General features: G+C 37.0%; 3 protein-coding genes across 5 annotated transcripts; 1 reads left to right on the top strand and 2 right to left on the bottom strand.

Annotated features, from left to right (window-relative positions):
- Window positions 1-755: 755 nt before the first annotated feature.
- On the bottom strand, window positions 756-18,246 carry rab3db (RAB3D, member RAS oncogene family, b). Of its 2 annotated transcripts, none has more exons than XM_067422320.1 (5): window positions 14,867-15,096; window positions 14,261-14,494; window positions 3,722-3,840; window positions 3,524-3,648; window positions 756-2,790 (listed from the first exon to the last, which is right to left on the bottom strand). In XM_067422320.1, the coding sequence occupies exons 1-5, from the start codon at window positions 14,894-14,896 to the stop codon at window positions 2,606-2,608; spliced, it is 693 nt and encodes a 230-aa protein (XP_067278421.1). In that variant the 5' UTR covers window positions 14,897-15,096; the 3' UTR covers window positions 756-2,605. The 2 variants fall into 2 exon arrangements, with proteins under 2 accessions (XP_067278421.1, XP_067278430.1); XM_067422329.1 differs by lacking the exon at window positions 14,867-15,096 and adding an exon at window positions 18,130-18,246 and having other exon boundaries at window positions 758-2,790.
- Window positions 18,247-19,942: 1,696 nt separating this feature from the next.
- On the bottom strand, window positions 19,943-22,087 carry tmem205 (transmembrane protein 205). 2 transcript variants are annotated; one of them, XM_067429038.1, is made up of 4 exons: window positions 21,930-22,087; window positions 21,293-21,401; window positions 21,042-21,205; window positions 19,943-20,964 (listed from the first exon to the last, which is right to left on the bottom strand). In XM_067429038.1, the coding sequence occupies exons 2-4, from the start codon at window positions 21,390-21,392 to the stop codon at window positions 20,662-20,664; spliced, it is 567 nt and encodes a 188-aa protein (XP_067285139.1). In that variant the 5' UTR covers window positions 21,393-21,401; window positions 21,930-22,087; the 3' UTR covers window positions 19,943-20,661. The 2 variants fall into 2 exon arrangements, with proteins under 2 accessions (XP_067285139.1, XP_067285140.1); XM_067429039.1 differs by lacking the exon at window positions 21,930-22,087 and adding an exon at window positions 21,723-21,862.
- Window positions 22,088-22,801: 714 nt separating this feature from the next.
- elof1 (elongation factor 1) lies at window positions 22,802-24,263 on the top strand. Its single transcript, XM_067422296.1, has 4 exons — window positions 22,802-22,958; window positions 23,464-23,590; window positions 23,677-23,747; window positions 23,880-24,263. The coding sequence occupies exons 2-4, from the start codon at window positions 23,475-23,477 to the stop codon at window positions 23,942-23,944; spliced, it is 252 nt and encodes an 83-aa protein (XP_067278397.1). The 5' UTR covers window positions 22,802-22,958; window positions 23,464-23,474; the 3' UTR covers window positions 23,945-24,263.
- Window positions 24,264-26,152: the final 1,889 nt, after the last annotated feature.

Genomic DNA, 26,152 nt, shown 5'->3' with positions numbered 1-26,152 from the left:
GGGTATTTTGATAATGCATGCGAGGGTTGAGGGAGGGGCTGTATAAAGACGTGTCACTGAGTTTAACCTGGCTGCCACTGCAGAACAGTCACATCTCACTTGGCTTGGTATCATCTGACTGGACGAGAAAGCGTGAAAAAACTTCAGCGCAGAAGGCGAAGCTACTATCTTACTACAATGGACATAACGGACAGCCAGGGGAGTGTGCAAAAACAGAGATAAAGAGGACGAGTGTTTTAGATGGCCAACACTCGTGTCCACTGTATTGTTGATATCTGAATAGCCCATTTATAGGATTTTTGGATTAATCTCACAGAACTAAGAAAAATCAAACTAAAATCAAAAGAAACTAAGCCAATTTATATTTATATATATATATATATATATATATATATATATATATATATATATATATATATATATATATATATATATATATATATATATATATATATATATATATATATAAACTATAACTATTTTTGTTTTGTAATGCAGTAAACTGTATTCCAGTAATGGAAATTACAAAGGAAAACATCTGGACACAATAAGATTTTTGGGGGTAAAAATAGTCACAATACTGCAAAAAATAAATAAAAAATATTATAATTGCATGTTTTTTTTTAAATATGTCAAATATTACTTTATTCGTTATTTAATAGTGGTCACTGTTTGTCACAAAATAGTTTGTTTTTATAATAACAAAACAATGTTATTAAAGATTGACAAAATATCAGCTAATCAGACACACTCCTTTTATCTTTTCTATAAAAATTGTTTTTTAATTTTATAATACAAAATTCTCACATTTAATAGTGTGTATTCAGCATAATGAGGCAATGCTGTTTCACCAAGTCAAAGAGCGATACAAAGGTTGAAAGGTTAAAAGTTGTTCTAGAATCTAGAGGATGACACTACCTGCTTCAAACTTCAAGACCTTCTGAGACCTCAAGGGCTTAACTAAACTTAACAAGCAGCCTTCAGTTCAGGGATAGAACTGTAAAGTTCACCCAAAATTGGAAAATCTGTCATCATTTAATCCCCCTCAAGTTGTGAGTAATTTTCTTTGTTCTGCTGAACACAAAAGGAGATATTTTAAAGAATTTCTATAACCAAACTGTTGAAGAATACTAACGAAGTCAATGGGGACCATTAACTGTTTGGTTACAAACATTCTTCAAAATATCTACAACTTGAGGGTGAGTAAATAATGACAAACTGTTTTTTATTAGATTTGATTGGACAGAAAACCTGATGAGAAGATGAAGTGCAGAGAATGGATTTATGAAATATTTACAGTTAAGAAAGTATAATGAGATATAACAAATTATTGTGACAGCATACTGGTCATTTGGGGTTATATATAGTTTATTTGCTATCTTATAAATTTAAGGAGATGTTCATTAAAAAAAAAAAAAATACTTGTAAAAGACTAAAACATTCATATTTCTAAATGTGTGAATACAGACTTCTATGGAAGCTTGTTTCCGCCACAGAATAAAAAAAGGTATTTGCGACATTTTACCTCACAATTCAGACTTTATTTCTAAGAGTTGTTAGAAAACACGTTACAAAAATAGTTAAAAAAGATGGAGTTAAATGTTATAGAAAGTCAGATTTGCGAGATTTATAAAAAGTCTGAACTGCAAGTTTATATCTCGCAATTTTCACAATTGTGTTTATATCTTGCAATTTAGACTGAGAATTTTGTGAGAAATAGTCAGAATTGTGACAAACTTACGATTAAAAAAGTAATTGCAAGTTTATGTCTCACAATTCTAACTTTTTTCCCCTCACAATTCCGAGCTTCTCACAATTACAAGAGAAAAAAAGTCGGAATTACCTTTTTAATTTTTCTTTATTTTGTGGCAGAAACAAGCTTCCATAGGTTTTATCAGCAGGTGTTTGTACATTTCAGAATAACAGAGTGCATTTATCTCAATAATGGTACTAAATGAGCCGTTTAAAGCAGATGGACACCCAGATAGACAATACAAGTGCAGAGCGGTCAGGGCTGTGGACGTTACGGGCCAGGTATCTGATGAGATAGCCAACATGTGCTAAAACCACAAAGACCCATAAAAATGTGACCTTTTTAAGGGAAAGACAGAGAAAAGATGGCAAACTGGGCAAAGAGTGTGTGGAATGGGTGTGGATGAATATCTCCGGTTGTTTCCGTCTGTGTGTGGATGTGTGTATATGAAAGGGCCGTCACGCAGATCACAAGTGCAGTCAAATTCCAATCCAAACCGTTCTAAAACCACAAAGACCCATAAAAATGTGACCCTTTTAAGGGAAAGACAGAGAAAAGATGGCAAACTGGGAAAAGAGTGTGTGGAATGGGTGTGGATGAATATCTCCGGTTGTTTCCGTCTGTGTGTGGATGTGTGTATATGAAAGGGCCGTCACGCAGATCACTAGTGCAGTCAAATTCCAATCCAAACCGCCCTATCTCGACTTCCACTTATGAATCCACGCCAACAAACAACGTGAGTGCATTTAGCAGTTGCTGTTTGGGTTAAAAGAAGGAAAGCAAAGATTTTCCCAAGTAGTGGTAAATAGTGAAGAGACGTTCTCAATGTGATAAAGACAGAGAGAGTTTGTTTTAGCAGGCGCAGCCGCTGTGTCCCTCGGGGGACATGTCCTGCTGACTGGAGTCTTTATGGTTGGACAAGGGACCGTCTCCATCCAAACTTTCAGTCATCTTGTCACATATCACGTCCACCAGACACTCGAAAACCTGCTTCACGTTGATGTTGTCTTTAGCGCTGGCCTCGAAAAACTGGAAACCTGAGGAAAGAAAGAATGAGGCCAAACGCATAAGAGAAGGATGGTAGGAAAGACAGAGGGAAAAGATTATATCATATTAACTGACAATTTAAAATAATAGTCATAACATTTTCTCACGGTTAAATGTGGAGGAACAAAGACATAGGAATAGCATGTGTGTGTTATTTTCTACAATTAAATAATTATTACGGTATATATTTAAAAAAATGTAGTCACACTTACTAATGTTATATTTTTAATAAAAATTATTTAAAATATACAATTATATGTTATTTTATATTTGTATGACGTATTATATGTATATATAATAATACATATGTATCTTATGTATAAATCACTCTTGTAAATAAATTATTTATATTATAGCTTGTTCATTAATATTATATTTTACTTAGAAATTGTCTCAGGGGATTATTAAGGAAAATGAAATTAAATAATAATAAAAAACTAATGAATGAATGAAAGAATGGATGAGAGTTCAGTTTTTTTCTACATTTATTCCAATAAATAAATAGGAACCAGTTTTGTGGAAACATTCACTACTTATTTTTGTCCAGACATAGATGTAGCTATAGATATACATTTATTTTCAGTTATAAAAATGGCTCTGTGGAGTTGTGGCACATTGAGACTGGTGCTTATGCGGGTAATGTTTTGAATCTTATAGCTTTTCCTGATAATGCGTCCACTATTTAGCTTATTAAATTAAGCAAACCAAACCTCTTCCTCTCACCGAGTTCATGAGCCAATCTCTGACTGTCCTCTGTTGGAATGAGTCTGTCATCTTCCAGGTCACACTTGTTGCCCACCAGTATCACCTGTGCGTTATCCCACGAGTATGTCTTAATCTGTGTGGCCCTAAGAGCAATTTCAAGATTAAACTTTCTCCATACACATATAGGGTAAAGATGCTTGAGTGTATATCACTTACCAGTCCTGAACGGCATTGAAGGATTCCTGGTTTGTGATGTCGTACATGAGCAGGAAGCCCATGGCTCCTCTGTAGTACGCCATAGTGATGGTTCTGTAGCGCTCCTGTCCGGCTGTGTCCTAAACAACAGAATCATTACAATTATCCTAAATATACATGGGCACAACATATTGGGATGTGAGGCTGATGATAAATGGTCTTTGTAGTGTTATTACCTATGATGACCAGTAGATGGAAAACAAGAGTTGTTATTTTTTCTGGTGTCAAATTCAGAGAGGCTGTGTTTTATGATCATCCACGTTTGACATATTTTGTTTTTAAATTCTAATAATAATAAACCTTTTAATAACCCATCAGGACAATGTCACCACACACACACAAAAAAACATTATTATATATCATATGTATAAATTAATTATATTAAAACATTACACACACACACATTGAAATGTAAAATAAAAAATACAAATAAATGATTTCAAAATCATCCAACTATATTTAAGGACTATGGGCCTGGGTTGGCAGAGAAACTATGCGTTGTCTCTTAGAAAACTGCTATTGACCAAACAAAATTTGCATGAAGAGCTTTTTCATCATCATAGAGGGAGGAGAGAACGGTTGCTTGGGCAACCAGTGGGTCACACAGGTTTACACATGATCCATTAAAGCTTGGCAAGAGTGACAGACAGCAGAGATGAGCTCCAAAGAGCAATCAATTGAACAAAAAAAAAAGCTGCAAGGCTTGTCAGAATACAGATATGGTAAAATTAAAAAAAAGCATGTGGCCCGATGAATATTTATTCAAATAAATATTTATGCAAGTAATTATACTATTCTTTTCCTGCATAGAATTAATTATTATTACATAAAAGCCATGAAGGCCATACATTCATAAAGGCCAAGGCCAAGAGAAAAAAAATGCAATGATTTTCTATCATGCTCACTGTGTGCTTTATGAATCATGAGCATGCTCATGATCCCACCGCTCAATGTCCCATTTTAGGTTTCGCAAACAGAATTGCAAAAACACATTTCCATGTCTAAATTATGCATAAGAAACTGCAAAAAATGTATTGCAACAGAATTGTTCCAGCGCATCTGCAGAACTCTTTCCTCCGAGCTCAAGTTATCAAAGTCGGGGTCTTGTTCCAGTCAATGGCTGACAGCTGCAGAGGTTCTGCATGACCAGGAAGAGCTTTTATCAGAAAAGAAACTACCACACACCCACACACACACACACACACACACACACACACACACACACACACACACACACACACACACGTTTCTAGTTCTGGATCAGAGCCATAGCACACATTAAGACTAAATGCACTGCTGTGTGCACAGCCATCCATTTCACTTTCAGAGAAAGAAAAGCTGAATAGCACACTACTCTTTTTCAAATGTTTGGATGCATAAAACCTGGATGAACTACAATATACAGCGGAAAGAACTGCATTAGAAACTGTATCCCACAATGCACTGCACTTGAGTTCACCAGATTAACGACGGATGTGACAACTAAGTGATATAAGCTGTATTCCTCGTATATGATGAAAAATTGGATTGGATTAAAATTCAAATTATCCATTTTTACGTTTGTGAGATTTTAATTGGATGACTTACTCAATTAAAGGGGGGGTGAAATGCTGTTTCATGCATACTGATCTTTTTACACTGTTAAAGACTTGGAATCCCATACTAAACATAGACAAAGTTTCAAAAGTTAAGGTCAGGGCCGGCTCTAGCTCTTTGGTTGCCCTAGGCGAGATGGACTTTTGCGCCCCCCACCCCTCCCCACCCCACTCACTTTTATCGTCTCTATTCTAATTCAGCACGTCTGTTTTCCTAGGCCTACCCGTAACCGAGTTAAACACGTTGGCCGCTTTATTTCCACTTTTCAAACATTTTCTCACTTTTTATTGAAAATATATGCCTTTCCGATCTGATATGTGATGGGAAAAGGGAATAGAGCGAGTGTGGCAAAAGGCAGGATCAAACCTCTGATCGATCTGCATCAAATCTTGATGCCATGCGCCTTACCACTACACTACAACCTCTGTAAAGAATTAGGTGAACACAGCATATTTGTGTTTAATGTAAATAATATGGCATCTATCGTTAGGCTGCTCCAGTAAAAAAAAAAAAAAAAAAACGAGAGGCCGTATTTATTTCCTTCCGACGCCAACGTAGAGAGTTTTTGTACTTTTCATAAATAACATGCATACGTTATCCATATTCATAACGAACTGGACTTTTGATGACATCCATTTAGGTTATTGTAGATTATTGTCAGTGAAGTTATGTTTGCAATACGTATAGTAATTATGTAGAAAACTAGCAAGTGATAGCTTAGTGACAATATTAATAATATTTATAAAATAAATATTAGTTGATAAGATTGATACTAAGTAATTTTATTTAGTTTGACAACTTATTGGCTGAGATAAGAAGACTAACCTCTATACTGGGCTTTCTTTCGATTTTCTTCCTTTCTTTTTTTCTCTTTTTCCGTCCCTGTGCATCCGCGGGTTTAGACGCCTCACTTTTGATGAACGCGCAAGATGAGCACTTGCCTGACCTAACGCCTGAACTAATAATCAATAATCACCATCAATTCAATCTAATAATCAGGTTGATAAGTAATTAAACGTGTGGCTGAGGGGGCGCCCTATGATGATCATGTTTAATGATTATTATGTTGTATTTCGCTTGTTTCGATTCTATGCTTAATGGGAAGTAATGGGTGGCACTAGAGCGCGCTCGCGCCCCTAACACAATTGTCGCCCTAGGCAACCGCCTAGCTCGCCTATAGCAAACGCCGGCCCTGGTTAAGGTGGACGTTTGATGGGAGTATTTCTTTGTCAAAAATACTACTTCCGGTTAGTCATAAGTTTCGGCAAGTTTTTTGAGATCATGCGTCCCCTTTGACGTTAACGGGGGCGGAATTTCCTTGTATGGGCCTTACGGACAATTCTACCGGAAGCGCGAGGGAGAGAGCGAAAGCAACAGGCTACGCCCATCAAAGCGCTGGCTTGTAGGATGCTAAACAGGTGATATAACCAGTAGCTACTGACTTACCCACTGATAGGCCGGCGGTCGATCTGTATTAGCACTTTCCTCACGCGACGGGCGAATCACTTTCCTCACTGAGCGACTCACTTTCCTCACGCGGCAGGCGAATCACTTTCCTCACTGAGCGAATCACTTTCCTCACAGAGCGACTCACTTTCCTCACGCGGCGGGCGAATCACTTTCCTCACTGAGCGAATCACTTTCCTCACAGAGCGAATCACTTTCCTCACAGAGCGACTCACTTTCCTCACGCGGCGGGTGAATCACTTTCCTCACTGAGCGAATCACTTTCCTCACAGAGCGAATCACTTTCCTCACAGAGCGAATCACTTTCCTCACAGAGCGAATCACTTTCCTCACAGAGCGAATCACTTTCCTCACAGAGCGAATCACTTTCCTCACGCGGCGGGCGAATCACTTTCCTCACGCGGCGGGCGAATCACTTTCCTCACGCGGCGGGCGAATCACTTTCCTCACGCGGCGGGCGAATCACTTTCCTCACTGAGCGAATCACTTTCCTCACAGAGCGAATCACTTTCCTCACAGAGCGACTCACTTTCCTCACAGAGCGACTCACTTTCCTCACGCGGCGGGTGAATCACTTTCCTCACTGAGCGAATCACTTTCCTCACAGAGCGAATCACTTTCCTCACAGAGCGAATCACTTTCCTCACAGAGCGAATCACTTTCCTCACAGAGCGAATCACTTTCCTCACGCGGCGGGCGAATCACTTTCCTCACGCGGCGGGCGAATCACTTTCCTCACGCGGCGGGCGAATCACTTTCCTCACGCGGCGGGCGAATCACTTTCCTCACTGAGCGAATCACTTTCCTCACAGAGCGAATCACTTTCCTCACAGAGCGAATCACTTTCCTCACTGCAGCGCGCTGCTGCACACGTCATTATTTAGCTCATGCTCACATGACACGCCCCCACCCGCTCGGCTTTTTTCGGAAAGACTCGGAACAGCGCATCTTTCTTATATAATTATAAAAAAAATAAAGACTTTTCGGAGATATGCAGGATGCAATGCTACTCTATAGGTACTCAAGATTGACATGACACTGACTGAAACTGAGTGTTTCACCCCCCCTTTAAGCATGCATGAGTCATGTGATAAACATTTAAAATACTAACTTTTGCAGCAAATAGTATTTACTTTGCCACATGCAGTACAAACTAACTAGACTATTGTTTTACTAATTTTTTTTATTGATGCATCATGCAAACTGTTTCACATTCTAGTATTTAAAGTTTATGTTTTTACAGATATTATTTTTCATGTGGGGTGTAATACAGCTGTTTTTGAATGTAAAAGGTCTGTAAAGTTTCATTGATCAAAGTGCAGATAAATAAATAAAGAGCTGAAGAGGTCACTTGCAAAAATGGATAATTCCGTTTTTCTTATTTTGCATATGCAAATTGATTCTGTAAATTTGCATAATGCTAGCATATATTCTTCATTTGCTGCCTGTAAACAATGTTTACTTTTGTTTGTGTTGTTAACATGTTGTGAATATGCTTTTTCTGCACTGCTAAAGTAAATCTGCATTAAACTTCCAAAGGATAAGGACTCGCGCAGGAATTGATATGTTAAAATCAACACCATCATTACTGTTTGTATCATTCATTGTGTATCAAGTGCTGATGAAGATGCTGAGCTGAAATTCAGTTATGGTAATGGACGTTTTATTTCCGACACATGCTGTAAGCTGTCAACCGTTTCTTCTTACACAGCAGCCATCTGACCAATCAGAGCAGAGTAGACCAATCACAACAGACTGAGCCATCTGACCAATCAGAGCTGAGTAGACAACTCACTCAATAACCCTCCAAAACAAACCTTTATGATAGCATAATAGTGCACTTTATTTGGACAGATAGCAGCACACTAGTACTCCAGTAATATATAGTTAACACGTAGACTAAGGACTAATCCACAATTTATCATTGCAGCATTTCTGCTATGGAAGAATGTACTGACTTCACTCCCACTTAAAGTACCGTACCAGTCAGCAACTGACATTACAACACATCTACACACCCATCTGCAGCTGATAATTATGGCTTTCTGAGATGATTTTAATAACACCAGTAATCTGACCTTCAGTGCCTCAAGCTAAAACTTAAAGCTAAGGCTAAGACATGCAAACAAAGCATAACAGAACACGTCCAGATTGAGGAAAAATTCTCAGAAGTCCCTGTTAAGCCCCGTTTCCACCACAGGAACTTTACCCAGGAACTAGGAACTTTGGGTGGTACTTCGTGTGTTTAGACCGCAGGAACCAGGGTAAAATTGAAGTTCCGGGTAAATATTTCCCCCTCCAAACGGCCCTGCTCGCGAGGTAGTACTTTTTCAAAGTTCAGGAACTTTCGAGGGCGGGACTTGGGCGCTGAACATGCTGATTGGTTGAGCTCACGCAGTTCAACCGGCATTTTTAAAAGTCTTTTGCGAGGTTCGTTCTGCGTTCAGTAAATATCAGTCTTTGCTCTCTGTCTGGTGGCGCGCGGTCGTCTCAGCCATCTCACGTTCAATGTCCGTAATAGCTGATAATAATATACATTGTCATTTTAAATCTAGCTTTACAAGCTTTCTGAATATGCTGCAGCTGCATGCTGCTGAATCTGCATATTAGTGCTCTTTTCTGTCATTGTTAATTACCTCTTTAGTAAACCTATACATAACCAGCAAAAGCAGCAAAGCTTGAATCTCTTCCATACTCGTTATTAATTTTTTTTCACCATGTAAACGACCTGACCGATTACTTTTAAGTGTGTGTCCTTACATGACGTGACGGCGCGCGCCGCGCTCATGTTGACAAGAGAGGAAAGTACATTTTTCTGAGGGCTAAACTTTTTATTTCGTAAGTTATGAAGATAATGTTGGAGTAATGACACAGCGTATATTGCCCCAGGCAGTTTTTACTTTAACTGCGCCTGACAGAAGATTTTTTTTTCTGAGATGATTATTACACTTTACAACAAATAGCTATAAATAATACTGTATTAGTCCTGGTGGCCGTTAAGAGTTGCTATGGCTACAGTCAACACACTCCAGCTGCTGGAGAAAACAGCGTTGACATTTTTGGTGCGGCAGACAAACTGCATGTGACAAAATGATTGCGATTGAAAGTCATCACATGTAAACACCAGATCGGTTTAGATAACGTCTCATGTAAACAGATCACTAAATCTTTCAATCGGTACACACACAAATGATTACTGTCCTTCACTGATTTGGAGGAACAGTCGCGCGCAGTCCTACATCACCGGACTAATTTGCCTAATCTTCTCGGAACTTTATCGCGGTCGAAACGCAGACAGCTGCAGGTCTGGGGGGGAGAAAAGTTCCTGTAAAAAAGTTCCTGGTACAAATAGTTCCGGGTAATTTTGGTGGAAACGGGGCTTTAGTCATTTTACAGTATTTACTATTACTATATTCTGTATCTGCAAAATTGCCACTTTAGTTAATACCACAAACATGCATGATCCACTGAATCTTAAAGCTGGTTTATACCTGTTTATAAAACAATTAGTTCCAGTCCTTGATTCTGATTGGTCAATAGCTGTGTTTTATTCACGGCTTAAAACACAGCTATGACCATCACACAACACCCTTAGCAACATAAAAAATATGTTTGTTCTCCATTGATATTGCGCATTAAATCTTACTGTATTATCGTGAGAATGCATTACCTGAAAGTCATATTTAGCATATTCCTTTAGGTCAGCCCTATGTTTCTAATAAAAAATCAGTTTGAATGTCCTCTGCGATATCTTGTCAGTAAAGGGGTTTTCCGTTGTCCTAACACTGACGGTAGTGAAAACATTTGTTTGTTGCATCTTGTTCCCGTGTTCACAACAAGTTTCAATCCTTTCAATATAAAAGTCTATACTGACTGACACACTCATAAAGACAATCTTTGCCACCAACTCATGATGTACTAATGTATCTTCTGTTATAGATCAGTGCTTGCTGTTTACAGGGACTATTTTTTCACCGCGGAAGGAAGGCTTTTAGAGCCTGACGAGTCAGACCCACATCAAGATGTTTGGTCTGGAAACTCACCACAGACAGGGCTCAATCCGAGGGGCGGGATAAATGGTTGTCTTTCAAACTCCCTCTGCACGCAATTGGATAGCACTACAACCAACCAGAGCAACGACGGTAAAGTGAGGCTAGTTGACAGATTAAACTTTCGTCGTATCTGGACGGCAAAAGTCCGAACACATCTTCCCTTTGACTTCCCTTTGACTTTGAATGACTTCAGTGCCGTTCTTTGTTCTTTTCTCAGAGAAAAGCTTATCTCCAAGTCTTCCAGAGTCGCCGGTCAAAGCTGATTTGAAAGACCGCCGTTCGCCAGCTTCTGTGTTTACTAGAAGCACGCAAACGCAACTCGGCCGTCATTATGTTAAGCCTCGCCCACCGACTCTATACACAATGGCCCTCATGTATCAATCTTGCGAAATGGGTGTATATGTTGGCGTAAGATTATGCTTACAATCCAGGTGTACGCAATACCTGCCCTTGATAAATGCCGTGGCTGAAAACGATCGTCATTAGAATAACACGCCCCTATATATTCAACACAGCAGTTTATGTTTGGATGAGAAATTATCTATCATTATTAGGCCTATACAGCACGTGTTTTGAAACAATTAGCATTTAATTTCGTATCACGGCACATGTATTGGGGTGTACAATAGTGATGATGATGTGATGTGGAGTACCACTAATTCACAATAATAATTGCATGACAATTTAAGATTGTTCTTCTTCTTCTTATTATTATTATGATTTTTATTATTAATGACGCTTATTGTTATTTAGAAGAAGAATGTTGTTATTATTTATTTTATGATTATTATTTAAAAGAAGAAGAATGTCATTTTTATTATTTTGACAGTCTGAATTATTTTCAGTCTCAGTCCGTGCGCAGCTGCCGGGCCTAACCCTGAACCGTCAGGTAAAGCGCACAGGCTCGCAACTGGAGGAATACAGGCCTACAAATCAAATGCTTTGGTAAAGTCACATGAATTAAACATTGAAGTCCATGTTGCACAAAAATACACACTGAAGTTTATAATTCCTATGTTGTTGTTGTTGTTTTTTTACAGTTGGTCATAATATAGCATATCTTTGTCAGGGCATTTTGTGGTGTTAGGAATTGTTTTTCTGCGCATTTTCCCACTAACTCAAACGTGCGTACACCACCTCCTGAGCTGGCGTAGGATTTGAGCGTGCCGTACGCCAACGTCCATATTGATAAATCTTAAAGTCACCGTGGTTTTCGGTGTACGCAAGGTGTACGCTGGAAATTTGGTGTACGCACTTTTGATAAATGAGGGCCATTGTGATTGTCCCGACCAGAGTTTGTCTAATTAAGCTCAGACGTGTATTGAGAGTTGCTAGACGATACTCATGGCAGGTTAGATTTGAAATATGCTGCCGCCATTTTATAAAATCAATAAGGTTCTCAAAGCTGTGCTGTATCGTGATTAAGTCACGGCTGAAGGGGTTGCAGACACTCTGCTTCGCATCGTGCCAAAAAGCTTGGAACATACTCGTTTCTCCGCATTAACCACACCTACTTTAAATGTATGACCAATCACACAAAAGTTCTCGGACACCCACAAGAAAAAAGTTCTGCCCAGGCAATGTGTCGAGAACAAGCTGCGAGAACTCCCAAACCAGGGCTGCGAGAACAAAAATGACGTCATTTTGTTCTCGCAGCTCGGAGCGAGAACCTTTTTCTCTGTTCTTGTGGAGAATGTTGCAGGCTTAACAACGCCTTGAGTACCTTCTTGCTTACACGCATGATTTGTAATGCCAGATACACACTTTCTGACTTCATTCTTAAAAATGAAGGTTCCAAAAAGGGTTTTTTTAATTGAAAAATAACATGATCATCATCATTCAGAGCATGTGAGCAGAGTGTGGCGTGAGCGGAGCGGTAAAATTTCCTCCAGAGTGGGTGGCGCCTTTCTGAAGATTCCGCTCAACTCACTCAGTCCGCTCAGCCGCTCAGCCGCTCGCTCAACCCAGAATGTCCTTTGGTGATATGCTAGTTCGAGAATCCGTGAAATAGATAAGCAATAGTGGAGCAATAGGTTATGGAGTTCAATTATTGTTTTAACAAAGTTGCAAGCCTTATACATAAAAGCACAGTAAAAAGTTAAGAACTAGCAGAGAGAAGAAATTGAAAGAGTGTGGAGAGACTGTGAGAGTTAGCAAAGATTCTTATTGGAATCTAAAGCGGCACATTTCCAGAAAGCACGAGAATATGCTATACAAACATGGTAGTGCAGCAAAAGGTGCGCTATACCATTAAAGGGGTACTTCAGCGCTGGGAAGATGAATCTGTATTTAAACTGGGTCATTAATGTAGTAGAAATGTGAAATTATTTTTGAATTTGGTGCCTTCTAGACCGAGAAAAGACAGAAAATGTATTTTTGTCTCATGAGGATGAAAGACAACAATTCCCAGAATGCTTCGCTGCCCTACGACGCCACTCCCAAAGCCACCGCTACTGAATCACTTACTTTCCCACCACCACGTTCATCTTCATAAAATCAGTTCAGTTAGAGAACAGACACTACAATTAAAAACTGAAAGTGTGTTCAATATAATGTGATTTAGCCACTGAGGAAGTGTCAGCACAAACGCAGCAGGAGTCAGATTACACAAATCGTGATGAGCTGAATGAGCTCTCATGATGAGAGCTGAGGTAAACGCATCCACACTCGTGGCAGTAGTTCTCAGAGTGTGTTCAGTCTGGCGCGTTTTCAGTTCATGCCTTTAGAAGATTAACTTTCATAGGAATTAACTTGAGAAGATAAAATACTCACTTTGCTCCGCCGGCCACACCGTTTCCATGAATGCCTGAGCCGAGCTGAGCTGTGAGTGCGACCCCATCCCCCATGTGCGAGTTGAAAACATGCGGAAATAGCTCCCTCTGCTGGCTGCTGGCCAAACATTTTACCGATGACGTAAATTGACGACATTTGCATCATGGGAGGAATTTTACCAGAAATAAAATGCATAAATCTCTCGTCTTAGGGGCATATGAGAGGGGAGAGCACAATCATTCGAATATACTCCAGGGTTTCTACTGATAGAAAGCAATACGCTAATCGCTGAAGTAACTCTTTAATACATAAATAGGTCAGCTCTTTCTTTAGAAATATTGCACGCTCAGATATCCATAAAACTAAATATTCTATGGGCTATTCAACTTCTTTTTTTTACGCTGGCGGGGAAAGAGTTAAAGATTCTTCATGGAACCATCAATGCCAACAAAAGACCATTTATAATTAAGAGTGAAATGAATTTTCACAACTATATCGCAGTCTCTTGTTATTAGGATTTTAAAAACATTTAATAGAAAGTGGACTTAGAATTGAATTCCTTCAATTAGTTGAAGACTTCAGTTCAGACTGATCAGGTGATAATCAAACTTACCCAGATTTGTAGTTTGATCCTCTTGTTGTTGCGGAAAACAGTTTTCACCTTAAAGTCGATCCCCACCGTGCTGACGAAGGCTGAAGTGAAGGAATCATCCGCGTAGCGAAACAAGAAGCTGGTTTTACCCACACTGCTGTTGCCGATGATGAGGAGTTTGAACATGTAGTCAAAGTTTTGGTCCGCCGCATCTTTCTGTGACGGCTGCAGACGCGAGTTGGTTACAGATGCCATCTGAAAGAGAGAAAAATATATTTCAAAATCAATACAAGAGCCTCTTGGTAAATGTTAATGACCTCATATTTCATTTAGAAGTTGCCTGCAACTATTTAAATACATGAAACTATATGAAATTTGGTGTCTTATAAAGTCAACATGAAATCATACTGGACTTAAGATTTAGATTTATTTAAAAAAAATTTTTTATTTTATTTTAGATTTATTTTCTAAACACATGCAAGAACAAAACATCCAGTCCAACATTTTTTCTTATCAAATATCCTGTGTCACTCTGAAATATGTCACAATACTGTATGTCCGGAAGTAAAATGGACTTAAATAAATAATAAATTACACATTCTGGTCTTAAAACAAATATCTGATTACCCTCTGAGCATAACCTTCAGAACCAGCCATCTCCACCGGCAGCAGAGCCTAAACTAACAGGCAAACCTTTGGGAATGGAAACACAACCCCTCCACCGTTCAGCTGATCAATCAGACCCTCACGGCCCGTCTCCATGACAACGGGCCCACAAACAAAGCATTCAGACCTATTAACAGGCGAGCAGAGCGCCTAAAACACAACTCCACTTCAGAGGTGGAGATGCTACAACAAAGACACTGAATGCCCACGGCAGCTATTTTCTCAAGGACACAAGAGCAATTGTTAGGAAGGATCTTTTTGAACTCCTCATTTGCAATAGTAATTTCGAATGGCCTGGTCTGAAGGACCGGTACTGAACTCTCAGAGTGGCACATCGCTCCATATCACTGATATTGATGTGCACAGTATCGCTGTTTTGTGAGAAGCTTGCGGCTGGTCTGGTGGTTAATCCTAACGTTCAGATTACAGTGTAGAGGGTTGCAAAATCATTGGGTAAGACCATAAGAAATACTTGAGAGGTTTTGAAACATCTTCCTATTGTAAAAGGAAAATTGAGCAAATGAGCACAGAATGCATTAAATGGATAATGGGGAAAATATTAAGCAACACAACTGTTTTCAATATTGATAATAATCAGAAATGTTTCTTGAGTATCAAATCATCATATCAGAATGATTTCTGAAGGATCATGTGACACTGAAGACGGCTGTAATGATGCTAAACATTCCTCTTTGATCTCAGAAAAAAATTAAATTTTAAAATATATTCATAGAAAACAGTTATTTTGTAATAATATATCAAAATTGTATTGTATTTTTTGATACAATAAATGCAGCCTTGGTGAAGATGATAGACTCCATTCTAAAATATTTGTAAGAATCCCACAATTCGTTGATAAAATAGAATGAAAGTAGAGACTAGGGCTTTTGAAGTCAAACAATGACAAAAAAATCATAAATGCAGATACGATTAGTATTCCAAACAGTGAAACCAACTATGTTATATTTCTTATGAACTAGCACTTAATTGCAAATATTACTGTAACACTTTACAATTTGTTAACATTAGTAACTACTTTAGTTAACATCAACTAAGAACAAACAATAATTCTACAGCATTTATTTATCTTAGTTCATGTTTATTTCAATATTTACTAAAATATTATTAAAATCCAAAGTTGTATTAACATTAGTTAATGCACTGTGAACTATTCTGAACAAACAAGAACGATCAATTAAAAAAGACATTATATATATATATATATATATATATATATATATATATATATATATATATATATATATATATATAGGTTAGTTCATGTTAGTTAATACATTAAATAATATTAACAAATGAGACCTTATTGTAAAGTATTAACGATATTACACGCATGCTTTGCTATTCAATGTAGTTTTCACTTGTCATGCCTTATTGCTCAAATGAACACAGCGGTTGAGTAAAACTGTACTTTCTTAGGCCTTAGCAAAAGGATCTTAAGCTCCCTAAAAAGCCCTGTCACATGTTGAGCATGTGTACTGGCTACATGAGGCCTTCCAATACTAAAAATGAAGCCAAGACATCAATAAAAGTGGATTTTCCCCAGTGATCTTTAACAACGAGACACTGGCAATACAAATCCCCCTAGAGCTCCTATCTGGTTTCTGGCTTCTGCAGTTTAAATGTGTATCTGGATGAAAACATAAAGCAGATCTGACGAGGCGAATATATGCCCAGCCCCAGCATTAATTTTACAGCTCAATTTAATGGTGTTATACCAAATGGCACTCAGCACATCCATTAGTAAGAGCATGGAATCCCATCCCAATTGTCCCATTAGGAAGACAAATCAATAATGCTTATGCTATGGACAGTATGGAACCCCTTCTCCCAATTAACATTACTTTTATCTGCTCAGAATCAGAGCTTAATCTTTCACATTAATAATAAAGACCTTAGAACATAAAATATGGCATCACCTTCAACAATGTGATCCTTATTGAGGAGGACAATTGTAGATCATATCAAGTTACTACAGTTTGATTTGCCAGGCTACATCGCACAATTATGTGAGGGTCTTTGTGTCTAATTTGACATGTTCAAAATTTTCAGTATGATTTTTTTCCTAATTTCTGTCATAATTTTCAGAACAATTAGGCATGATAGGCACAAGGACACGGGAAAGGGATGTAACAACTATCCATAAAATAGGTCTACATGGAACAAATCATCAAAAGTTAATTTTGCCAACAGGATGATTTAAACAGTGTTACAGCTCAAATAAAAATGTTACACAGGAGGAAAAATAAAAAGATACTTTAAGTAAAATACCTTTCTGCTTTAAACCTTACGGGTATGTCTTGCCTCAAAGACTTTCACTGGATGTTTTTTTACTATTAAATTAACACAACTCCATTTAAATGATCAGATCTCTGCAAAATCTCAGAGACCCCAGGGCCAAAATGCACCTCAGCTGGTTTGAATGCCTCACGGCTGGCTATAGATCAATGATCTGTAACATCAGAGATTCACCAGAGGGCCAAATGGGGTTTTTGAGGATGGGGTCTTCTCTGGTTACCATGGTGCTGATCTGTTTATTGATCGTCTAGCAGATGTCCATAACTGTCTTCCAGTTGAATAGAATTAAACAGGACACAATTTGCTTTCTTACATTGCAGACAATCACACAACTACATTTTATAAAATTGATAGGCTAATTTCTAATGAATGTAACTAAATAATGTGTTGTTTGGTCCATGCATGCAAGAGGTTTATCATACAGCAATAACATAAATAAATTAATAATTGAGTGAATGAATAAATGATTGATTGAATCGATTAATGAAAAAAGGGAAGGGTATCAATACGTTACAGAATTTAATAACCTCAACATTCTTTTCAATCAACCTGTCCTTCTTAACAAAACAGTACCAGAATGGTATCACTTAGCCTAATACTTTGGTAGGCTATACCACGGAATTTACAAAGTGCTACCTCAAGTGATCGTTTGTAAATAGATACTTTTTTTTTGCAAGTGTTCTGTTGCTGACTTGATTCGAATCATCACTTTCTGATATCCTAAACTTTTTTGAAGAATATCAATGACATAATCAGGGTGTCTTAAACTACACAGTTGATATCCTGCATGCCCCAAAAGACAATGAAACTGCAGTCGTTTTCCCATCCGGAGACAGACAAATGTTTGTATGAGGGTCAAAAAATAACTTTCAAACGCAAAGACTAAGTTACATTAAATTGAATCCTACCTTCACAAGGGTAGTCGGCGCTTTATCTCTTGCTCCGGTAAAGCCACCGGGGTATCCTTGCGAGGAAACGCGTATGTAACAAACTCTGTCGGTGTGTGTGTGTGTGTGTGCGCGCGCGCGCGCATGCATGTGTGACGGAGCTCCCGGATCTGAAGTGTGTACACAACGGCTTCCAACTCCGTCATGACAGCATCTCTGCTCCTTTTCTTCCTCTTTACGCTATCTATCTATCTATCTATCTATCTATCTATCTATCTATCTATCTATCTATCTATCTATCTATCTATCTATCTATCTATCCGTCCGTCCGTCCGTCCGTCCATCCATCCATCCATCCATCCATCCATCTATCTATCTATCTATCTATCTATCTATCTATCTATCTATCTATCTATCTATCTGTCTGTCTGTCTGTCTATCCATCTATCTATCTATCAATCAAAAAAAGAGTAAATAAATCTGTTTTATATGCCTTATAAATATATGAAAAGGTAGATTTTATACCATTCATGAATTATTTAATAAATACACTTTTTTTATTTTATTAAATCGACTAAAATGAAAAAAAAAAAAAAAAAAACACTTCATTTCCCAGGATGCCATTACTTCCTGTAGTTTCTATACAATTTAAAATCCTAACTCATGAAATGCAAATCTAGTTCCATTGATTCCACCTATGGCACTGAATGAGCCATCATTATAAAGGTATTACGTTTTTGTGAATATGGTATCATCACTATAGGCCTATAGCACTTAAAATGCGTTTTCTTCCTTCAATAAATTTATAAGCAAGAGATGTAAATTTATTGAAGGAAGAAAAAACCTTTTTAGTGCTATAGTGTTGATACTATAGTCACAAAAACATAATACCTTTAAAATACCTCCTTCACTCAAGTCTCAATAGAAGAGTCAGTTTTATCTAGCGCTTTCTGTGTAAGCATCATAATATAATGTCACATACTTGTAAGTCACTATGGTAAGCAAACAGTAAATGCAAATAAAAACACTCAATGCTTTATTTATTTTTTTGTAAAAAAAAAAAAAAAAATCAACTTAACCTAAATACAGTAGTTGTTTTGGTATTTCTTTTAACTAAATAGATGTTTGTTCAAGGTCAATCTAAATAATACACACACACACACACACACACACACACACACACACACACCTTTGAATTAAAAAGACAAATGTGATTAATAAACTGTATATAAAAAAAAAACTAAAGATTACAAATAATCAAATCTTCACAGCAAGGGCTTGAATATGCCAAAAAAAACATCAATTCTTTTCCCATGTCCAGAAATAGCAGGAAGTTTACTTTGCTGTTTAAACAGTAAGTTTACAAAGATGATCAAAGGTTCATTTTCTGTACAGTTGCTTTTCCATAGAGATTAATTGCAATTTTAGTGTCATTGAAATATAAAATATATTTTATATATAAGCAAATATAAACAGCATTTTATGATAGTCAAGCCTAAGGTTGGTCCTCTTATTTCCATAAGTGTTTCTACAAACAGCCCTCTAGTGGGAAAATACTGTAAAAGTATTGTTCACATTGTAAAGCATAAAGGCAAAACAGATAAGAATTATTGTACATATATACCAAAACACAATCATAAAAATCTATATTATCACTAAATAGATATTATGTTTGTAAATAAACAAAATTCAGTGCAATTACCCACTTTGAAATATTTTAAATATATACACAGTAGAAATACTGTGAACATTCATAATAACATCATTCAATATGGATGGGCATCTTTATATAATAATAATAATAATAATAATAATAATAACAACAACAATAATAAAAACTAAAAATATACTTTAAAAGCAGTTCACAAGAATGATGCTTTTAGATATAGATTTTTTTGGTAACACTTTACAAAAGCATTTAATTTATTACCAATTGATTAATTACATTAATACACACTTACCCTAACTGTGAAAAAATATCACATTTATTAATCTTAGGTAATTTCAACATTTAGTAATACATTATTAAGATTAAAAAATGTATCCGTTAATATTTAACAGACCCGATCTGACATGAACTAACAATGAACAGTTGAAACTTGATTATAACAAAAAAAAATACTGTCACAAACACACCCTTCAGTCCAAAAAAGAAGGCTAAAGTTTTGCCTGCCTTTCATTTAAAGTAAAGAAAACAGCAGACAATTATTATTTAATTGAATTTCCTACTATTTAGTTTATTTTTAACATTATATTATAAAAGAAGAGATGATATTATAATTCAAATAATAATATTCTATTGTGAATGAGATCAAATAAAATGGACTAAAAGGAGATCCGACTCCACTTTTAGGGACAGTGTCAACATAAAATCAACTGGACACCTTTTCACTCAGTTCACATTTGTGTCTACACTTGGTTCTTAATGAACACTAAACACTCTTGTTGCATTAAAAATATCATTATTGTTAAACAAAACAGTTTGAGAAAATAAAAGCAAACAGACACAGGATAAATCAATAAAAATATCTGTCTGTATGTACTCTCTCATACTCATATAGTTCCCAAATGGAGGGCCAGGTAAATGAGATTGATGGTGGTGGAGAAAAAGCCTATGAGGTTACAGAGGTTAGACAGACCATGGTAACGGTAGAAGGTGGCTCTGTGCTCCTTGTATTTGGGGTCCTGCTCACGCAGTTTGGCATATCCTTCCTTGTTGGAGCTCATACCCACCTGACCTCCCAGACCATGTTCCTTCTCGATCTCCTGCATGACCAGCATGCTCTCTGTGGCAGACGGACCAAACCACTGAGCGTTCAGACCGGCCAAGATCACGGCCACAAAGAACAGACTCATCTGTTAAGAATAGAGCGTGTGGTGAGAGGGGCACGATAGTGGGAAACAAATACATGCATAAAGTTTTGATGGGTCACCTGTATGCCCTCGTGCCAGTCCAGCAGTTCTCTGGGGTGGTACACAGCATATATGGCCAGACTGACTGCATTACCGCCCAGCAGACAGTAGAAATAAAACGGGAACAACTTGCTTTGCACGAGGCCGAACGTGTGCATGGATACCTGGGAGATCAGCACAAAACCTGAGAGTGAAGAATGCAATTAGGACCAATATGGCATGCTTTATGATAACATAATTAATTGATGAATGTAACATAACACTAATGTACCTGCTATGAAAGACACCCACACCTGCATTCCCCAGGTGAACGAAATCACCAGAAGGTGAAGTACTTTCACAAAGTCAGTTGGGTCACCCTCTGTAGCCATAATTAACTTCTGAAAAGAGAAAATCAATCAATCAGTCATCAATCAATAATAATAATCATGCAAAATAAAGGGGTCATAAAATCCTGCATCGACATTCATTAAGATGCACAGTCTCTCCTTATATATATATATATATATATATATATATATATATATATATATATATATATATATATATATATATATATATATATACACACACACACACACACACACACTTTTATGCACGCAGAGTGTGTCTAATGGTCCGCATAGATAAGAGTTGAGCTAGACTGACGTTGATAAAATGAAAACAGCATGCAATTGCAATACAGAGCCCGTGACCCTTACCGAAGATCCTGGTCGCTTATGTTTTTGGATCAAATAATAAAATGTACTAATCGGTTTATTTTCTGTCCCGTTAATACAGTATGACAACAGCACGTTTGAAGACTTCCGTGATAGTCCTTCACGCAATTTCTCTACTTACGCAAGCATGACACACTGAAGCAATTTCCTTCTCGGTGTGAATTCTGTCGGTTTATAGAAAATACATACCCGATATTTTGAGTCTCTTTATGCAGGTCTTTCTATATGAATCAGTTTCGAAGAAACCTGTAGCTTGTCTTCTTGTCTTCTACACAAAATTTCTGTTGTTCCAGTTGTTGACTATCACGCCTACCATGCTGGTCCCGCCTCCATAACAAAAACATCCAATCACGCTCTATTGTTCAAATAGATGAGCTCATATCATCCAATTATGATGCAAGGAGCTGCTTGTCTTTCTAATGCCCACCAAAATATTTAAATCAACGCATATAAATTTAAACTTTAGACTATGACACTGACTTTATAATACCATAATATTTAGAGTTAGCGTTGTTTTTGTTTCATTTTTTTTTCAAGCCGAACTCTTTTCAGCTTTAGCAATTTTTTTGTTTGTTGTTATTTCTATTATTGTTTTATTTACATGTTAACGTAACGTATTATTATTATTATTATTATTATTATTATTATTATTATTTTATCCGTTTTTTTCGACACTGATAATACTAAACTTTTTGCCTTTTTTAGGAATTTATTGTTCGAGTTTTGTAAGGAATATGGCTTAGTAATATCAACTCAATATATTAATATAAAAACAGCATGTAATGAAATAAACACGAAACACAACTTTTGTTTACAAGACTATAATAAATAAAGATGCTTTTGATAATGATATAGACTTATTATGCTTCTAGTTATTTGTTGTCTTTCTAATGTTTAACGGGAGCATTTGATCAACCATTTGAAAAAAGAGCATGAACGTAGAATCACTTCGTTTAAAAAAAAAAATAAGTGCATAAAAAGCACACAATTAATTTACTGGTAATTGATTTTGTGCATTGTTTACTTTAGCACAAAAAAAAAGAAAAAAGAATATTGAGTCAGGTTGTAGTTCCGGTGTTCAACACTGGAAGGCGCTTAGATCTGACCCCGCTCCTAAACTCACTTGACCGAGCGGAAGTAAATGCTCTGTTTATCCTCAGCAGGCAGGCAGTGTGAGCTGTTGTTCCCAGAGAGTCGGTTCACGTTAATCGCAGTTTGGTAAGGGATTTGTTTTTCACCGAAGGCGCAATGTCTGAAATACGCGTATATATCGTGGGAGTTTGGACCATGTGGGTTTGCTCGGGTTTTCATAATATTAGCATATTAATGATTGTGTGTTTGTTTTTCCTCTGTACGTGTTGTCTAGCTTCAGACTCATAAGAGCTTCGAGTACCTAAACATCTCAAAACTGTAACATTTGAATAACAAAATAAACATACCAGCTAGAAATACACCAGTTCGAATATTTTGGCAGTTTTTAGACCGTTAGCGTGGTTGAATAGGTTCCCATGAAGAATGTAGATGAATTTTACATTACTTTCAGATGCTGAATGTCGTTACGCGAAGGTTAGCATGATGTGTGTTTATATTGTAAACCTCAAGGCTGTTGCTTCTGTTTATGTGACACAAGAAGCGTCTTCATGTTTTATAAACATGACCATGAAAACTATTATAACTAATTTTGCTTGTACTTGTCAACATGTATTTCCCCCCCTCCATGAAGCTTTTGGCAAGATGGGACGCAGAAAGTCCAAGAGAAAACCCCCTCCTAAGAAAAAGATGACAGGAAACCTGGACACCCAGTTTACCTGCCCCTTCTGTAACCACGAGAAATCATGTGACGTCAAGATGTAAGAATAAACTACTCCTTAGACTAGCATACCTGTTGAACTGAACAAAACGACCACTAACACTCAGCGATTTTACTTCATTCCAGGGAAAGAAGTCGAAATACAGGGATAATATCATGTACTGTGTGTCTAGAAGAATTCCAGACACCAATAACCTGTATCCTTCTCAAAATCTGTTTAATAAGACATGTGCATGTGTTTTAATGTATTATTAGTAGAGTATGAGTAACTGTACTTACTGCATAATGTATGTTTATCAAAGTGTTCTTTTCCTTAAGCTCCCTCTCAGATCTCTCAGAGCCCGTGGACGTGTACAGTGATTGGATAGACGCTTGTGAAGCAGCCAATCAGTAGTTTCCCGAGGTCAAATGTCACAGATGACCAAATACACTTTGTTTGTTGTTTGTTTGTTTTAAATCCATGTAATGATTTTGCTTCAGAATGATCTAAAATATCCACAAATGGAGCTTCAGGCAACATCGAGATCATGGTGTAAAATCCAGCCTTTTCCCTTTTGTTTAGTTTTACAGAAATGCAGAGAAAATGCAAGGGATGCCTATCATTTCATTATGATTATTTTCTTTTTTTCCTTTGTTTCTAATCTTTTAGTTGTTACAATTTAGGTTTTTATTAGAACACTTATTGTCAATAAATGACTTGCATATTCTCTCCAGTGGAAAAATGTTGTCTGTGTTTTTGAATCCTTTAAGAGGCTGTTTTTAAACTAAAAACGGAAAACTTTTTATACGTTTTGGCCATTAATTATTTTTTATATAAAACAATGGTATTCGGGGTCCTGAAAATGCAAACATTTTTAAAACAGGTGTGAAAGTGCAAGTATTTGACAACGCTACCGTTATCATCTCTGTGTTAACTACAAAAATGTAAATTTGTGAAAACTGTGACGTCATGTGTATTATGTGTTCGGTCTATAGGGTTGTAGTGTTTGTGACATCGCCATCTACTGGCCTGGCATGATTAATACAGCGCTTTTAGTAATTTTGCAGATCTGTGTGAACCAGGATTGTTTTGATCCCATCGTCTGTACCTGAAAAACGTTTCCGTTTTAAGTGCATCGTTGTCGTGGAAACATACCCTTATTTAAAGGGCTGTATTCAACTAAAAACTGAAAACTTTCTATGCATTTGGCTGTTCATTTACACGACCACTGCATTTTGAAGGCCTGGAAACAGACTGCAAAGTGCAAGTTTTTTAAAACTATATTGTCTCTGTGTAAACTACAAAACACAAATTTGTGAAAACGGTTATTTTGTGTGGGTCACGTTTTCAGTCTATAGGCGCGTACTGTTTCTTTACAAAGTGACATCGCCATCTACTGGCCTGGCATGAAACATGTTTTCACTGATCCATGTGAATGGGGATCGTTTTGACAATGTTGTCTTTTACATGCAAAACTTTTCAGTTTTTAGTACATTGTCGTGTAAATGTACTCTAAAATGTAGTGTCTATCATGTTAAAGATTTCAGTTTTTATCCAGTATTCATATAAAAGGAAAATAAAGACAAGTAGTTTGAAAATAGTGATTTATTAGGTTTTTTCACTTGCTAAGCCTCATATAAATAAAGACATTTGAAGCATTGATGCAAGAGGGAAACGCTATATCACCTTCTGTGAGAAACAAAAGAGAGAGTCGCTGTCAGAGTTACTGTCTTGCGTTCTGTTCCCAGCAGCAATGCAAAACAATGACACATTCCTTAACATGCACAACACTTTGATATGTAACTGAAATATAAAGGTCTGTGACATGTTTGATAATTTCATCAGGGAGAAATCTAGTCATGGCTAAACAATTAATAGTCGCATATAAGCTAAATATATTAACTCTGCATATTCAACAATCGTCTCAGAAACATCTTTTATCATGTTATTCTTGCACGTAGTATTTGTGATATGATCTCTGACATGACTGGTCGCTTTGATAGTCAAGTGTGAGGCTTTTCAGGCTAATATCCAAGTTTACTGAGTATAGCATATAGCCTTTGGGAGTAACAGTCATTCTGGTTCACATGATTTTTCACAGTATGCTTTGGTAATCAAAAACTGCTTGTCATCAGCCCTCATTAACAGTAGATTGTTCTCTATTTGTCTATTCACTTTTTAATTTTGGATAAACTGAATTAAAAAAATGTTCAGAAATGTTTTTTTTCCCCAAATCCTCCCAATAAACAGCATTATACTAGGTTAATTATTCGAATACATTAACAATTACACTTCATTACTTCAATCTTTAGAATTCTGTTTAACACAAAAGATGATATTTAAAAAAAAAAAAAATGTTGGTAACCAAACACTTGATGGCACCCATTGACTTCCATAGTAGGGGGAAAAGAAAACCCCCCACTATGGAAGTCAATGCTAGCGTCACTGTCTGGTTACCAACATTCTTCAAAATCTTCCTTTGTGTTCAACAGATGTAAACTCGAACAGGTTTGGAACAACTTGAGGGTGATAAATGATGACAGAATTGATCCAAACATGGGTTGAAACAACCGGGCATTTTTGTCCTATGGTTGTTAAATAGGGTTTAATGTGACCTACTTG

This window comes from Pseudorasbora parva, chromosome 2, assembly GCF_024679245.1.
Source record: "Pseudorasbora parva isolate DD20220531a chromosome 2, ASM2467924v1, whole genome shotgun sequence".
NCBI classification, from domain to species: domain Eukaryota; kingdom Metazoa; phylum Chordata; class Actinopteri; order Cypriniformes; family Gobionidae; genus Pseudorasbora; species Pseudorasbora parva.
The sequence above is the reverse complement of the archived record's forward strand: the minus strand, read 5'-3'. Positions and strand labels throughout refer to the sequence as shown.

What these genes read in the sequence shown, in the direction of transcription:
- rab3db (XM_067422320.1), bottom strand. Translation starts at nt 14,896, where the DNA reads ATGGCTGGTTCTGAAGGTTATGCTCAGAGG. An exon ending in CTGAAGGTTATGCTCAGAGG is followed by an intron (nt 14,495 to 14,866) that starts GTAATCAGATAT and finishes TCTCTCTTTCAG; the next exon opens with ATGGCATCTGTAACCAACTC. An exon ending in GGATCAAACTACAAATCTGG is followed by an intron (nt 3,841 to 14,260) that starts GTAAGTTTGATT and finishes TCTGTTGTTTAG; the next exon opens with GACACAGCCGGACAGGAGCG.
- tmem205 (XM_067429038.1), bottom strand. Translation starts at nt 21,392, where the DNA reads ATGGCTACAGAGGGTGACCCAACTGACTTTGTGAAAGTACTTCACCTT. An exon ending in GTGGGTGTCTTTCATAGCAG is followed by an intron (nt 21,206 to 21,292) that starts GTACATTAGTGT and finishes CTTCACTCTCAG; the next exon opens with GTTTTGTGCTGATCTCCCAG. An exon ending in ACTGGCACGAGGGCATACAG is followed by an intron (nt 20,965 to 21,041) that starts GTGACCCATCAA and finishes TATTCTTAACAG; the next exon opens with ATGAGTCTGTTCTTTGTGGC.
- elof1 (XM_067422296.1), top strand. Translation starts at nt 23,475, where the DNA reads ATGGGACGCAGAAAGTCCAAGAGAAAACCCCCTCCTAAGAAAAAGATG. An exon ending in AAATCATGTGACGTCAAGAT is followed by an intron (nt 23,591 to 23,676) that starts GTAAGAATAAAC and finishes ACTTCATTCCAG; the next exon opens with GGAAAGAAGTCGAAATACAG. An exon ending in ATTCCAGACACCAATAACCT is followed by an intron (nt 23,748 to 23,879) that starts GTATCCTTCTCA and finishes GCTCCCTCTCAG; the next exon opens with ATCTCTCAGAGCCCGTGGAC.